Raw genomic sequence first — 16,749 nt, forward strand, 5'->3', positions numbered from 1 at the left:
AAAATAGTTAATAAAAATGAGGCACCTGTGTAAAATGGAGGGCATGAACAGAAGAGCAATAAATTGTGATGTTCTGACTGTACCTGAGATCCAAACAGGGACATTGCTTCTAAAAAGAAAAGGAGACTTGTGAACAGGCAGGATATAAAAACCACAGGGTATGGAAAATAGGTTTAGGTGGGGTTTTTCGGTTAGAAAAGTAAGTATGATGGAACATCTTGGGTCAGTATCACCAACTGAGGTACAGGTAGAAATTGGCAGAAGGCATCAATTTTTTTATTAGTTGTATTAAGAAATAATTTACATGCCCATAAAAGTCACCTATTTTAAATATAAACTCAATGATACTTAGTCAGTCTATGGAGCTGTGCAATTTCCTACCACGTCCTTTTCCATCCTCCCAAGAGCTCCCTATTCCTACCCCAGCCTAGGTGACCACAGATCTGCTTTGTCTCTACAATTTACCTTTTCTGGATATTTTGTATCGGTGGAATTCTACCGTATGGCATCTTGTGGGTCTGGCTTCTGTCACTAAGCATGTTTTTGATGCATAATGCGAATCTACTTAACATGTATCAGTATTCCCTTTTTATTGCTAAACAGTACTCTGTGGTACCGAAATACCATATTTTGTTAATCTGGTAAAGAAGGGATTACATTTTAAGTAGGTATGTTCTAGAAAAAAATTATATCAGAATGAAATGGAAAATTTCAGTCAGGACGGCTACATTGGAGATGCCTGTGTGAACTCGGGACTTTTAAGAAAGATCTCTTTCCCAGGCCTGTGTTTCTGTGGTGGCCCAAGAGTGGTATAATCAGGTTACAACCAGTTCTTAGGCCAGTCAAGTGGGATGTACACTCCCTAGCTGGACCGGGCCTCTGGTACTACTCAGGGCTCGGTGGAAAACAGCTAATTGCATTTTGGTGGGTGGGAGGGATTACAGCAGGCCTAGAATACCTTGTTGTCAAAAAATAAGGGTGCTTTTAAAAAGGCTTGAGGCAGTATTGAAAGGACAAAGCAGCCAGTTTAATGGGGCTCCCCCTGGCCAGGTTGCAACAATGTAGTCAGTAAGGAAATATTAAATACAGCTAAGTGGAACAAGTTGAATCTACAAAACCCCAAATCTGATACTCAAAAGAGGAAAAAGGTACCATTGAGTATAAATGGTATTATATTTCAGGAAGATAGGAGTGAAGGTGTTCAATGTTTTCTTGTAGTTCGGAAAAACCAGCAGTATGTTGACATAAATGGGTGTCATCTCTTCTATTGAATCTGCTTAGAAAGTAGACATAGATGCAAGGGCCTGGCCCACAGTTTCCCCACAGATATATCAAAGGCTTACTCCCTTCCTTCCTTCAGGTCTCTGTGTCAATGTAATTGATCAGAGATCTTTCCTGACCCTTATATCAAGCAGCAATCCAAAGTCCCTACCCCCTCATCCTGCTCTTTTACTACCTGATGTGTATTTTGTTCCCCACAAAATGAAAGGTTCACGAGGGCGGACTTTAAACACTGCTCTATCCCATCCTCTCAGTGCCTTGATGTCTAGAAGGCACCTGTTCAATTTGTTCAACTGTATGCCAAGAGAAATGACCATACACAATAACCAGGGGAAATAACAGCATACCGTATGATAAGAGATTAGTCAGCTGGCCTACTAAGGAGATCTAATTGTGCAACTTGATGCCTTACTTCTGGGAACCCCAGTCCTTACTGTGAGGAGATGCTAGTGAAGTGGGGATACGTTCCCCACAAATTTTACTGTGACAGAACACTGAGTTATGTAATAATGATAAACAGAACATAATCATTTGGGCTTTAAAGGAGGCCTTAACACCAGCTGGTAACCACATTATATTCCCCCCACCCCATTTGTTCAGTCTCTTCTAAGACTAACTCATAAGGCCTCAAACCTCCACCTGCTCTTCTCCCAGCTTTTCTCTCAGCTATGACCTTGAAAATGGAAGCAATCAGGAAAAAACCTCCACAAGCTTCACCATCACACACACCCACCTGCCAGCCCTGCCTTCACGCTTGGCCTTCTTCCTACGATTTGTTTTTTGTCTAGTCCCTCCACTTGTGCGCTAGACCCCACCTTCTCTTGCCTCCTTGATGGCATTGTTCCAGCAAGATGCTCGCCAACCTGCAGCAACCGAAGCCAGCCTTAAAAACAAAACTTTTTTTTTTTTTTTTTTTTTTTTGAGAGAATGAGCATGCACAAGACTGGGGGTTGGGGATGGAGGGAGAGAGAATCTTAAGGCAGCTCCGCGACCAGCACAGAACCCAACACGGCTTGATCTCATGACCCTGAGATCATGACCTGAGCCTAAATCGAGTTGGGTGCTTAACAGATGGAGCCATCCAGGAGCCCCTAAAAACACAACTCTTGACCCCGTTTGCCCCCTCCTATCATAGCCTTATTTTCTGATCCTATTTATTGCAAAGCCTCTGGAGTTACCTCTACTGGGGCTCTCTTCTCTCCCCCTGTCTCTTCTGGTATTCTCATTATGTGTATGTCATACCTCTGTAATGGTCTCACAGTTCTTGGATACTCCGTATGTTTTAAAAAACTTTTTTTCTCTTCAGATTTCAGTTTGCAACATTTTTCTTGACATATTTTCAAGCTCAATGGGTCTTTCCTTAGGTGTTTTGAGACGACAGATGAGCCCCTCAAAGGCATTTGTTTCTCTTGTTTTTGTTTTTAGCATTTCTTTTTGATTGTTAGAGTTTCTATCTTTTGTGTACAGTACCCTTCAGTTCCTATACGTTGTCCGCTTTTTCCATCAAGAGACCTCAGCATGCTGATCATGGTTACTTTCAATTCCCAGCCTGGTAACTAAAACCTCTGCCATATCTGAGTCTGGTTCTGATGCCTGCTTTGTTTCAGCAGCCTTTTTTCCCCCTGTGTTTTAGCATCCTTGTATACCTTTTATTGGTGGCTGGACATGATATATCTTGGGTAACAGGAACTGAGGTCAATGGGCCTTGAGTGTGAGGTTTTATGTTTACACAACTAGCAGCTAGGCTGTGTTCAATGTCTCCTATGTCAGAGGTTTCGATTTCCTTTGGTGTCCTTGTTTTTGTCTTCCCTTTCTGTGTTGGGGTTTCCCCAGAAACTCCTTGAAATAGAGTCCATGTCTTGCAGCTTTCTCAAAAGCTGTAATCCATGGTTATAATACTGGAGCCCTACTGATGGTATGGTATTAAGGAGAATTATGCTGTATCTTATGATTAAATCTGCTTTGTCTTTTTTTAGTGAGCTGGAGTCCCTCGGCCAAGACCTTCAGAACTGTCTTAGCCTTTTTTTTTTTTTTTAATGTGAGGCACAAAGGCTAGAGGGGGCTTAAGACATCCAACTGCCTTTCTCCAAGGTCAGAGAAGACTCTGGCAAAGCAGTTTTCCCTGAATGCGGCCTTCTGCCGTGGAAACAAAGCCAAGGGTTTATTTTGAAATGGCTCCTCTCCCCCTCCACCTTGCAGGAGGGGATTTTTCTGCCATCTTCACATGGAGAGCGTGGGGAAACTTCTGGAGGTAAAACCCATCAAAGTGTTGGGGACTGCTTACCGTAACTTCCAGGAGTTTTAATCTCTCAAGTGAGTCCACATTCAGCCCCCAGTTATTTGCTTCAATCCTGAAAACTGGCTCCAGCAGCTTCTCCTTTAGGTGAACTGATCTGTATTTTCTGCATTTTTCTTTTTTCTTTAGTTTTTGTGGTTGTTTGCCCTGTGATCTCCATTCTTTGATGGATCAAAGAAAAGTTGATTTTCAGTTTGGTTAGCATTTTATCTTATTGTGAGCATACCTCATTCTTTCCCAAACATACTCTAGGTTTTCACCTCCCTTGTCACTTTGACACTTGTCAAAGTCACCAATCATCACACGCATCACTAAGTCAACACTTAGAGCTCCTATTACTTGACCTGACAGCTGACCACTCCTTCCTTCCCACTTGACCTGGCTTCCAGGACATCACACTCCGATTTTCTTACCTTACTGGACAGTTGCTGTCTTCTCTGTTGGGTCCTTCACATCACCCTGAACTCGTGGCATTTGGGAAAGGGGCTCCAAGACTCAGGCTTTGGACCTCTTCCTCCCATACAACTCACTCTCTTGGTAATTTCATCCAGTCTCATGACTTCACATGCCATCTATACACTGACTCCCGTATGTCCATCTTCAGGCTGAGACTCTCTTCAATTCCGGACTATAATACCCAACTGCCTACCCAACATCTCCACTGAGATCCTTACCAGGCATCTCAAACTCATCTTTCCACAAATAAATTCCTGATCTTTACCAGCAAATCTCTGCCACCTATAGCTTTTCCCGTCTCAACTACTGAGACAAAAGGAGCTAGAAATCAACTCTGATGCCTACTTTCTCCTTGCTACATGCAATCTATTAGTGAATCCTCGAAGTTTCATCTTCAAGGTAAGTATAGAATCTGACCACTTATCAGGATTCCAAGTGCTGGCACAGTGCTCCAAGTCACGTGTACTTGTCACCTGAGTTACTGTAGAAGTCTCTTAACTGGTTGTTTCTACCCTTGCTCACACACTCTCCTAAAACCTAAGACCCTATCACACTTCTGGCTCAAAGCCCTCGAAAAGCTCCCATCTCAGAGTAGAAGGTCAAGTCAAGCAGTCGGCCTCTGCCATCTCACTTCTCGCTATTCTCTCCTACCCTACCTCTTACTACTCTCTCTTCCTCAGTCCACTTCAGCTCTTACTGGCTCCCATGCTGTGCCTAGAGCCCTCCAACAAGCTCTCACTCCAGGACCCTTGCCACACTCTCTATCCAGACTCTCTTCTCCAGGTGCCCGCATGGTACTGCCAAGCCTTTGTCCAAGTGTTATCTTGAGGAAGTCTTCTACCTTCTTGAAAATTCCAACATCACTCTGTCTTGCCTAACTCCCTATGGCCTCTCCCAACTTCTCTCCATAGCACTTCAATGGTGATAATCCCTGTCATCTCCTTAGTGTCTGTCTCCTTCCACCAGAATTTAAGTTGTATAAGGGGAGAGATTTATGTTTATGTTATTCACTGCTACATTCTCAGCACCCAGAAAAACAGTAAGGCCCGTCATGAGGTGTGCAATTAATATTTGTTAAGGAAGAATGAATACTTGGAAACACTAAAGGCTGCAAGAAATGGAATGGGAATGAGAGTATGACACACCATCATCTTTCAAATTCCTATGCACTGATGTTGCATTAATACTAGTTTAATTTAGTTTAGTTTGTTGATTCAGTGAAGGAGGGGGGAAAAAAAGACTCAAGCAAAGAAAAGAAGTAACTATGCTGACTTTGTATTTACAACTTTGGCATCAGAATTTCACTATGTTCTCAACATACACTATCCTCTCCAAAGTGCCCTCTGGCTCAGAAAAGTTATGCGAATTCTTGGGAGTGGTAAACCTTTAGCCGACCTGGGTAATTACCCATGAATGCTGCAAGTTGATAATTATCACTAACATTGGTGAGAACATCTCAAAGCCAGCTCTCCGACCACAAAGCCTCAGCCTGGTTTGCTGGCCAATTTTTTTTATTGAGCCCAAGTTCAGGGAGCAGACTATCTGGCTATTTTTACCAGTGTCAGAGGATACCACATCCGTCATATTTAGGGGTGTCAGAGAGAACTTAATTTGCTTCCTTCAGTGGATGGAGACAAGTGCTACTATCAGGACTGACACTTTCTATGACACTTTCTATGACACAATGCCAACTATATGGTTCAAGTGTAGTTTTAATTGGCCTTATTTTTTTTTTGTTAATACTGCTATTTCTGCCTCGATGGTCTCACTAGATGCCATTCCAGCTACCAGTATGTATAGTGGACTATAATGAAACACAAGGAGGAAAACTAAAATCCCCAAAAGAAACCTGTTTCTTTAATAAAATAAAGTACTAGGTCTTAGTTACTGCATTTTCATAACATGGGAACTGCTGCCACCTGCAGGTCATGCTTATGACAAAGTTAATACTCCCTGGGATCTCCCAAAATTCCTTCCAAATTGCTGGTGAATGAATGGTGTTATGATTATCCCAGCTAATTAACTCTACTTTTTTCTTCACCTAAACAAATAAGTAAATAAAAATTAAGTATATTAAGGGATTTCTAATGTAAACCAGAACCTCTACTAGTAAAAAATAACCTTGCTGTGGTTCCTCATTGGCTCAGTTAGAAAAGCGGGTGGCTCTTGGTCTTGGGGGTCACAAGTCTGAGCCCCACACTGGGTGTAGAGATTACTTAAATAAATAAACCACAAAAAAAAAAAAAAAAAAAAAAAGACCTCACTGAGATTGCTACCAGTCTAGCCAAGGGCTGCTAAGTGTTTTCTCCATTATCCATCTCCTTTAGCAACAGATGTCCACTCGATGCTCACTCACTGGATTCAGTACTTAGCTGAGATTGCAAACTTATCCTCTCACACCAGGGCAGAGACCTGTGGGTCCAGATGACGCACATCTAATCAACTTATCCAGGTGAGGGGCGCCTGGCTGGCTCACTCAGTGGAACATGCAACTCTTGATCTCAGGGTTGTGAGTTTGAACTCCACGCTGGGTGCAGAGATTACTTAAAAATACAATCTTTTAAAAACAACAACAAAAAACCTGGAATCCAGTTTGATGATTTCCTCATGAAGCTGAGTAGGAAAATGACCAAAACAGGTACCTGCACTAAAACTCCATACAAAGACTTAAGTGAAGTATCTGCAGAAATAACTAATTTAAAGCCACAAAAAGACATAAAGAAAAAAAAAATTCAGTGATTTGCTGACCCTGCTAGGATTAGGTCATCAGTCTCCAAGAAAAGGTTTTCAGGGTCTGACCAATCGAGGTACATCAAGATTTAAGGGATATTTAAGTTGTACTAACAATAAAAATGGATGGTATAATGTGCTAGCTAAGAGGAGTCTAAGAAGACACCGTGACAAAACCTAGTATGTGGCATTCTGGATGGAACCTGGGAACAGCTCAAGGTCAACAGGAAAAAGCTAGGGAAATCTGAATCAAGTATGGACTTTTGTTACGAACAATGTACCAATATTTGTTCATTACTGTGACAAATGTACTATACCAACAGAAGATGCCAGTAATAGGAACATGGAATATATGGGAACAGTGTACTACCTCTGCAATTTTTCTGTCAATCCGAAACTTCTAAAAAGGTTAGCTTAAAAAAATGAACGGGACAAGATGCAATTCAACTGACAAAAGTGGGCCCTTAAGTCAGTTCAATCACAAGCTTAAAAAGTCACAAAACGGGGCGCCTGGGTGGCTCAGTGGGTTAAGCCTCTGCCGTCGGCTCAGGTCATGATCTCAGGGTCCTGGGATGAAGCCCCGCATGGGGCTCTCTGCTCAGCAGGGAGCCTACTTCCTCCTGTCTCTCTGCCTTCCTCTCTGCTTGTGATACTTGTGATCTCTTGTGATCTTGGGATCTCTCTTGTGATCTCTCTGTCAGATAAATAAAATCTTTAAAAAAAAAAGTCACAAAACTTTTTTGACTTTAAAAGTTATTTAGTAGCTTATTTTCATCTATCTGTTCTAGACTCAAAACTTTTATTTAAATCAAGAGACGGGACCTCTTCAAACTATAACTTTGAGCATGATGAACTGGCAGTCCGGACAGGTATCCTTGGCTCTCGCTCTCACCAAAAGCACACATGAAGGTTTGTGGTCAAAGTAGGACAAATCTTGGCCCACTTGTTTAAAAAAAACAAAACACAACAAAACAGGCCTTCATGAAATTAAACAAGGTGTAATTTGTTTTGTTCTATCATATAGTTTCTTGATATGCCAACCTTCCAGATATTTCATAGGGCATTCATGGGGTTATCCCAATTTTTCATTTTACTCAGAGACAAAAATATTCTACCCCAAACTACACCACCTTAAAACTACTCCATAACTCATACCTCAAAATTAAGACCTTACAAGCCCTACTGTCCTTGTTAAAATTGCAGGGTTTGCACCTAAGGAAAAAAGGATGAAACATTCAGATAAACAAACAAGTCTGAGACTGACCACTTGCCGTGTTTTTTAAAATCATGAAGAAAGAGGAACCTCCCATTTCTTTCACAAAACTTCACGATGAAGCTTCTGTCCTACTTCCACTATATCATCAACACAATGTGCAAAAGCCTAAAATAAAATAACCTCTACTAAATACTGACCAGTCTGTGAACCAAGGAGCTTCTGAGTGGCTCCTACTAAAAAAAACCTCCCCTGAATTCCTATTCAATCATGAAGCCACTCTTCTTAGGTGTATACTGTATAATTATTTTAATTTCCATTTCTATTCTTTAACTTTAGTTCTTATATAAAATGTGCAAAATGAAAGCTCATGAACCATACGGTTCAAACAAAACATGGGCACTAAAACCTAAGTTCAGTCACGAGTCTGGTTAAGAGAGGAGGTGCTATTCCATGACTTTTTTCTGCTCACTTTAAGAACATGTGTTACATGCCATACAGTTTTTAAAAATGTGATCAGTTGCCTTGGAGACAGAATAGCAGGAACTCTGCTCTAATTATAAGACAATTTTTAAATTACTTTTATTTTAAGATTAAGCAGCCTCATTGACAATCCAGAAACAGTCCTTGCTGACTCTGGATATACACACACACAAAATGGTTAAAAGTGACTCCCCAGTTTTCAATGACAATTTGGGGAAAAAGAACATGTTCACAGCTGCAGCTGGATCCCTCTGTCCTCTTTTTCAAAAAAATCTTATTTTGCTACCAAGCCATTCACCAAACCATAAGGAAAGACAATTTTTCAAAAAGCCATCAGAACCCAGAAACAGCGATCTAGGAATTAAAATTATCCCCCCAAACAGTGTTGTTACAAAAAAGGATAGGAAGCCAAATTTCCGTAGCTCATTAGAGAAGACCTTTAAAAAGAATCCAGAAAATGAGGACTGGAACTACAATAGTATGGAGTTCAAAATGGAGGTAATTAAGGAAAGTACAGCTTGTTCAGCTTGGGAATATATTAGGCTTTCTCTTACACCAGCAGAAATAAAAATATGAGATGCTGGAGTTAATATTAAAATCGTCCTTACTGATGGAAGGTAGGGTCAGAGAGAAGGAAGAGAAGGATAAACAAAAGGTAGCAAAGACAAGTCACTTTAAATCTGGGCTCTAGTGCTCGCTTCAGCAGCACATATACTAAATCTGGGCTCTATGATCCAGAAGAGTTGAATGGGACTGACATTCTTCTGGGCCAGGATCATTAAATTCTAGACTTGGCTCAAAACCAGTAGACTGCACACCACTAATAAATACCAGGCGACCCACAGTGTTTGTGGCATAAAAAATATTTTTTAAATTATCTATAAATTTCTATTCTGAGAAGCAGTAGATCAAAATGATGCTGAGCCATCCAATCAGTTACAGAGTAAAGGGCTTCCTCCGAAGAAAACTAACTTGGCAGAAACGTAGGTTCAAAGGAATGTAACACGGAGTTAATGAGATCAGGCTCTCAGTACAATTTTAATAAGGCTTCTTTCTACCCATCCCAGTTCTAAGGCATAGTACTGAGGGGACTCCCACATAACGCCTCAGAGGGATGCTTTCAGATAAAAAGGTCTGTAAGTTTAACCCTTTACTTCTCCTCACCTAAAGCTTGGTGATGAAAATAAATATTTACTTTTTAACTATTCAGGGCTTTGGGCACACCGTAGTATTTAATATTCTCTAGTTTTCATTTTCTGAACCTTTGGCTTATAATTTTCTTTATGTTACACTGAAAAACATAAGAATGTGCCTTAGTCAGTAGTACCACACGAAAATAGAAACCTTGTTCTTCCACATCTTCTATAAAGGAAGAGTGAATTAACGGTACCCTAAATATCCTGCAAAGTTATTTTGTGTACTCGACAAAAGATTAGGGCAAACCATTCCACTTCCTTATCTTGAGTAGGAGTTAACTAGTCTTCAATCTCATCTTCCCAAATATCTCCATTAACATCCACAGCATGGAACAACCTGGAACCATAAAATAAGGCATATTTGTAGGTACATGGGAAAACCTTAATATCATCTCTTTCCTTCTCTCAAAATTACTTTCTGTACTCTTCTGAAAACATCTTTGTGTATCTTTTCTTTCCTTGAATCACTATACTAGCGAAAGCTGAAATACAGCTCCCTCTGAACAAGCTGTCTTGAAGCTTACAGGAATAGCCCTTTTCAGATCCAGACCAACTCTCTAGGGCCAAGGATTAACAATAATTGGAAATGGGTATCAAAAAACTGATACTCAATGTACACAGTAAATGGAATTAAGCCAGGATTGGGGAAGTCAGGCAATCTAGAAGGGGAACTCTTCCAAACCACCATAATTCTATTATATGTGAATCACTCTACTCTCTGCTTCATTGTCCTTGTACGCTCCACTGGTATAATGTTTTATAGCTGCCAACTTGTTTTCCTTCCCTATGTTACCTAAAATGTATGCAATTTTCAACACTAGATTTACAATGGTTCATGGACAGAGCTTGTTTCTTCAACTTCTCTTATAATTTAGTAACACCAATGACTGTAGATACTAGAGAGATGCCTCTTCACAAAGGCCATCAACGGATGCTGAAATCAGAGCCTCTGAAAAACAGGATATTCACACTGTGCCAAGAAATCACCCCAGAGATTACTTACTGACAACAGAAAAGAAAACTTACATTTACAATGGAGTCAACAATAGAACTGAGCGGCATACTAATGCAGGACAGGCTGACATTATGGACCTAATGTGTTTTTTTTTTTCCTAATGTGATTTGATATGAAGTACACATCATCCTTCAGGAAGTAGTCTTACCAAAAATGTTACTCGAGGGGCGCCTGGGTGGCTCAGTGGGCTAAAGCCTCTACCTTTGGCTCGGGTTGTGATCCCAGGGTTCTGGGATCGAGCCCCACATTGGGCTCTCTGCTCAGCAGGGAGCCTGCTTCCTCCTCTCTCTCTCTCTCTGCCTGCCTCTCTGCCTACTTGTGATCTCTGTCTGTCATATAAATAAATAAAATCTTTAAAAAAAAAAAATGTTACTCGAAATCTATTCAAACTCAGTGCAGATCTGACTTCCAATTTACAGAAAATAGGACAGAGAAACTAAAAGACAACAGGGACAGGCAAAACTCTAGAAAGTAAGATGTTCTCCACAGGACAAGTGGTCTGGACTCTCTCAAATATCAACATTCCCCTCAACATATACAAAAAAAAAAGGCAGGCAAAACTCTTCTATATTAAGAGACTGAAGAGACAGAACCAAGTAAAATGTTTGAACTTGATTAGATCCCGGTTCAGTAAAACAGCTTCAAAAGATTTTTTTAGGGATAACTAAGTTTTAAAATATGTTTATTAAATGATAGTATGCCATCGTTGTTAAATATAAGTATTGTTGTATAGAAGAATTATTCTTATCTTAGGAGACAATGTGGAAGTAGTTAGAGAGAAAGCATCCTATCTCCAACTTAGGATCATGTATTAGGAAACAAATATGACAAAATATTATCACTTGTTCATTTTGCTAGACAGTATCCACTAATCATACTCTTTCAACTTTCACCTCTTCTGTACGTTTGAAAATTTTCACTATAAAAACTTGAGGAGGATAAATAAGAAAATTTCCGGACAGCGTATTTTTGTTCATAAATACACTTTCAAGAAAATGTAAAAGACTATCTATATATGTGAGAAAATATGTAAGAGAACTCTTTAAGCAAAGTGGCCTACAAATGAAGTACCAAAAACTGCTGCTGAGAGCAGGGGATGGTGTATACATACCGGTTAAAACACGGGGAGGCAGGATCAGTGAAATGTTTATAAGGGTTTGCTCTAGAGAGAGAACCCATGCAAATCCAGCAGAAATACTGCATACAGCCAGTACATGTCATCTTGTTACATCCATCTAGTTTCTGGTGGAAAAGATAGAAAGAGAATAGTATCAAGGCTATAAAAGCAAAAGAGAAAAGAACATGCCAACAAGACTGAGTACAAACTTCCCCTAAGTCATCTCCTTTATCCCCATGAAGGGTTGAGCTATACAGGAACACACTGTAACTATTAAATGCTTTTCTCTGTTGCTTTACAAGTAAAATACAGAAAATATTTAGCATATTTAGCTATTATAAATTTATAAATATTTAGCAAATTACAACTAGATATTTCCCCCAATTCTTTTCTGATAAACAGTAGACACAAACCAAACATGTATATTATAAGCTGAACGTGTAAACTACTATTAAAATATTTGGATTTAGTATGTGTGACTTTAAACTTTTTACACAAATCTAGGTAAACACTTAGTATCAAGAACTTCACTGTAACATGGGGTTGAAACATGTCTGATGTAGTTAAACAGAATGCCAGTTTCTTTGACAGAGTAACTGGGGAATAACCACCAGGTCCAGTTCAGATACAATGGACTGTAATAGGAAAATCAAAACCAAGGATAAATTCCGACTTTCAAACATATTACGATTTTGTCAAGAATCAATAGATTTAAAATATCTATTTTGGCTCAGATTAATAGGAAAATGTCTGCATTTCCTAAATTTATACTTCTTAAGCAGGTGTGTTAAATTCCAGGATGAACAGTTCTAAGAAGTCAGGCTTGATTTTTTTTTAAATCATGTAAATGAATTAAGAGTTAATTGTAGCTCGGGGCGCCTGGGTGGCTCAGTGGATTAAGCCGCTGCCTTCGGCTCGGGTCATGATCTCAAGGTCCTGGGATCGAGCCCCGCATCGGGCTCTCTGCTCCGCGGGGAGCCTGCTTCCTCCTCTCTCTGCCTCTCTCTCTGCCTCTCTCTGCCTGCGTCTCTGCCTACTTGTGATCTCTCTCTCTGTCAAATAAATAAATAAATAAAATCTTAAAAAAAAAAAAAAAAAAAAAAAGAGTTAATTGTAGCTCTACTAGGCCTTCCTCATAACCCACTCAATTTTGCTATGGATACAATGTGAGAACAATTATCACTCTATGAAAGCATTTTAAAAAGGTAAGTTTACCTACATTTAAGATCAATAACAATATTTGGTAGTGAATTTGCATTTTACAAGTAAGTAGGTTTAATAAATGGGTTTTCTTAGTCATAAAATTAATAGGCTTCTTAAGGCAATCATAACAAGCTCATTAACAAGCTCATTAACAAGTGTGTCTGCCAAGTCTGGCCCAAAGTTTTACCTCTATGGGAGTCCCACAGCACGGGCAGCTCTTTGAGTTCTTTTCTAGCCATTCCTTACTTTCCATCTCTTCCAGAGCCTTCTGAATCACCCTCTTACCATACCTCTGTTCCAAAAATCTTTTATTGGCCTCATCTGCTTGCAGGTACTCATTTCGCAAGTCCATTAATTTCTCTGGAAAGTGAAATGGAAAATTAACTTTTATACAACTATGCAAAGCTGACTAAAAACCATTAAAAAATGGTCATAACCCTTGATTATTCAGTAAGCTATTACTGGAACTTTAATCATGAGAAAATAATCCAAAGTACAGTTATATGCATGGAGATGCATATAACAATGGCAAACAAATTAAATGTCCAAAGGAATAACCACATGGGAAAGAGCCACTTAGTGGCATAATATTTAGTTATTAAAAACTTATGAGATGGTTACAACTCAATTAAAACACTCATTACAGAATCCAGAAGGACTATTTAGGTTGTAAGTAGGTAAAAATGACACGTGTACAAATGACAAAGAACATAAAAGAACGCTCCAGCTAGAGAAGCTAGGTATCAGAATAAGAGGTCATCTTTTTTGTTGGTTCTGACTTATTAATATTGGCACGTTTGTGCAACTAGTAGCACACAGTTTAAGACTGACTTAGCTAAAAGACACGAAGGTGGAAAGAGACACTGATTCTCCACAAAGTCAGCATCATTCATCATATGACAATAACAAGCCCTACCAAATAAACAAAAGCATCTTTGGCTCAAGAGCAAAGACTGTTCAGTTCTGTAGATAAAAAAAAAAATGTCAGTGACTAAAATTTGCCACCCACAGGTACTGCCAAGTTCCTCCTGTCAACCTTTCCCCTGATATTCTTCAATCTCACAGCACTGTTCCATTGCTTAACTCAGACGGAAAGGGCAGCCATTCTCAAGGGCTTTACTTGTAGACAGAGGCTTTTGTTCATACTCTGTCACCTTAATTTTTCAACACCATTAATTGAAGACCTCAACACTCTCCTAGTTATTTTATTAGTTTACTCTCCTTGTATTACTTAGATGTCTGACTTCCTTTTTACGCTGCGGATCTTCTGCGGAAGATTTCTTTGCACGGTGCACTCCCATGGTTCCATCACTTCTACTTGATGGAGCAGACACGTACCTTTTTATCCTGTCACTTTTATCGCTCTAAAAATTCAAAGCATGTTTGTGTCTCCAGATTTCTTAAGGACAAAGATTACTGCTCTAGCGTTCTCAAAATAACTGTTAGTATTTCATATACTTTATATAGTATTTAATATGTACATATATATACAGATATAGATATAGAAAGCAAGTCTTAATTTTGCTGAAGCCCCCAAGCTTCTTTGATTTCTTCCATAAATGCTATGAAACACGTGAGACGTACTTCAGCTTCTCAAGGATAAAGTTACAGAAGTCTGAAGCACAGACTTCTATTTTCCTCTGGTGAATTCTCCATCCCATCTGCCCATACCCACTACAAGACTCTGCTCTACGCAACTGGAAGAATCTAGTTGTTCTCCTCTTAGGGTCACTTTTTTGGAGGTAATAACACTCTGCTAATGGGAACAATTAGCAACCATCGTAATAATGGTATTAACGGTTACCATTTTGCATTTTCCATAGATTAGCCCTTTGTTCTCAAACTATCCATGGTGAAGGACCAGTTTTTTCCACTCTGTCAAAGACCAAAACTTTTGCAAAATACAATCAAATGAATTATTAGAAAAATTATAAAAAGACAAGAAACATAAGCTTAAATTTTCATTAGTTCACACATAAAATTACTGTGAAATCGCTGCAACTTTCTAGCCCTGTCTCTCCATTTCTTTATTTATCTTGTCACAAATCAGTGTAACAAGGATATGGAGCTCCGAGTAAGCACTAGATAGTTTATTTGAACCTTAAAACAACCCTATGAAATAGCTATTATCATTACCCCGTTAGTGTAAGAAGACTAAGCTATCAAAGTCCAGTTAAACTGAGGTCAGAGGCCTGATTTCTCAATCCTTATTTAGATCAGAGGTATGAACAGATTTCACCTCCTGTGCCTGCTTCAATAAAGGGTGGCTTTCTGAAGCCCTGAGGGTGAAGGAAGATCCTGAGGCTTTCCTTGACCCAATGATAAAGAACTTGATGACAAATCAGGCATACGTGCCATGGAAACAAGAGTGACAGCTAAGATGGTCTGCACTGGCCAAGTAGGAGCAGCATTATCCCAGGTTCCTAGATAGAAATTACCGTGCCATTCCTTCTTTGTCATGTCCCCACCCCCACCCCAAGCTATCTCCATGCCTTGTTTCCTTAGTTCCTCCATGTCTTTATTGAAACCACTTTACCACTGGGGTCTTCCCCCTTTACTTCCCTAAGTAAAATCCTAAGCCACTTCCCCATCACAACATTTCATATCCTGTCCCCACTTTTTTTTCCTCCATAGCTCTTATGACCATCTAATCTTGTTATTTTGTTTGCCTGTCTCCACCATTAAAATTTAAGTTCCATGAGGGTATTTGGTCACTCCGGTATCTCCAGAGCCTAGGATAGTAACTGAAACAAAAAAGTATCTGTTAGATGAACACTTCCAAATCCCACGATTCAAGTGTTTAAGATTTTTCTTGGGGCAGTGTGTGTGTAAGTGTTTAAGCTTTTTCTTGGGGTGGGGTGTGTGTGTGTGTGTACACGTGTATGTGCGTGCAGAGGACAGGAGTATTGCGTTCAAAGTTACAACTCACCTGCAGTCACCTTACATGGAGAGACCCCGTGGTAAGTCAATCTGCACAAGGTACAGAAGGCAAAATTGCAACTGGAGCAGATGCCCATGGTGCAGCCAGGCTCCTGCATCACAGGCAGCTGGCAGCATGGGCGGGGGCAGTACACCACATCCGCCATCAGGTCCAAGGTGGACTGGAGGAGAAGACGGTCGTAACGGGCAAATAACTCTGTTTCCACCAGCTCTTTGACCTGAAGGGAAATAGAAAATACATAAATGTGAGGATTTCCCAACCAGTTCTGATTCTGAGGCGATCCTTAAAATGCTGGTGCTAACTAGACGCACACGAACTCAAACTCTCTTACTTCAAAATCAAACCGAATGTGGCCAAGTCTATACCTTGACTGAGATGCGGGCTACATGGGTTTACACATGTGTCAAAGCTAAGTAAACTGTAAACTTTAAATGGGTACATTTATGGGTTAATAAAGTTGATTAAAAAAAAAAAAGTTCAGAGCAAGGATGCTATCCCTGACTCTGTTAACCATGCCAAGGAATTGCCCTTCGGATCTCAACCTCACACAGAGGGAGACTAGTGATTATGCAAGGTTGATGGGATCCCAGCAGATAAAGTAAATCACCAAAATGCTTTATAATTACTTTTCTGACACTCATCCCTGCCAAGAACTAGCCCAGGCCAGCAGAGGAAGCGTTTACATTCACTTCAACAGCTGAGTAAGTTGAGTAAGATCGAGGCATTCTTGACAGATACATTGAAACAACCTGCACCTGGCACCAAGGCCTCAGCCTGCCTGGAGGAGCCCCAACAAGGAAGTTCCTGAGAAGATGCCC

The 16,749-nt window shown here is 40.0% G+C and overlaps 1 protein-coding gene and 1 long non-coding RNA gene across 10 annotated transcripts in view; both read right to left on the reverse strand.

Moving 5' to 3' along the window:
- Positions 1-260: 260 nt before the first annotated feature.
- LOC123938485 lies at positions 261-7,295 on the reverse strand. The gene is made up of 2 exons (XR_006817724.1): positions 3,566-7,295; positions 261-2,164 (listed from the first exon to the last, which is right to left on the reverse strand). It is a non-coding gene; the product is annotated as an uncharacterized LOC123938485 (long non-coding RNA).
- Positions 7,296-7,745: 450 nt separating this feature from the next.
- Positions 7,746-16,749, reverse strand: part of RNF14 (ring finger protein 14) — a 41,998-nt gene continuing 32,994 nt past the window's right edge. For all 9 annotated transcript variants that reach the window (XM_045999707.1, XM_045999706.1, XM_045999708.1 and 6 more), the window contains 4 exons: positions 15,920-16,148; positions 13,178-13,350; positions 11,782-11,912; positions 7,746-9,992 (listed from right to left, as the gene is read on the reverse strand). In XM_045999707.1, the coding sequence (XP_045855663.1) occupies positions 9,935-9,992; positions 11,782-11,912; positions 13,178-13,350; positions 15,920-16,148 (591 nt within the window). In that variant the 3' untranslated portion in view covers positions 7,746-9,934. The remainder of the gene's footprint in view (positions 9,993-11,781; positions 11,913-13,177; positions 13,351-15,919; positions 16,149-16,749) is intronic.

The sequence above is a fragment of the Meles meles genome, chromosome 3, assembly GCF_922984935.1.
Source record: "Meles meles chromosome 3, mMelMel3.1 paternal haplotype, whole genome shotgun sequence".
Classification (NCBI taxonomy): domain Eukaryota; kingdom Metazoa; phylum Chordata; class Mammalia; order Carnivora; family Mustelidae; genus Meles; species Meles meles.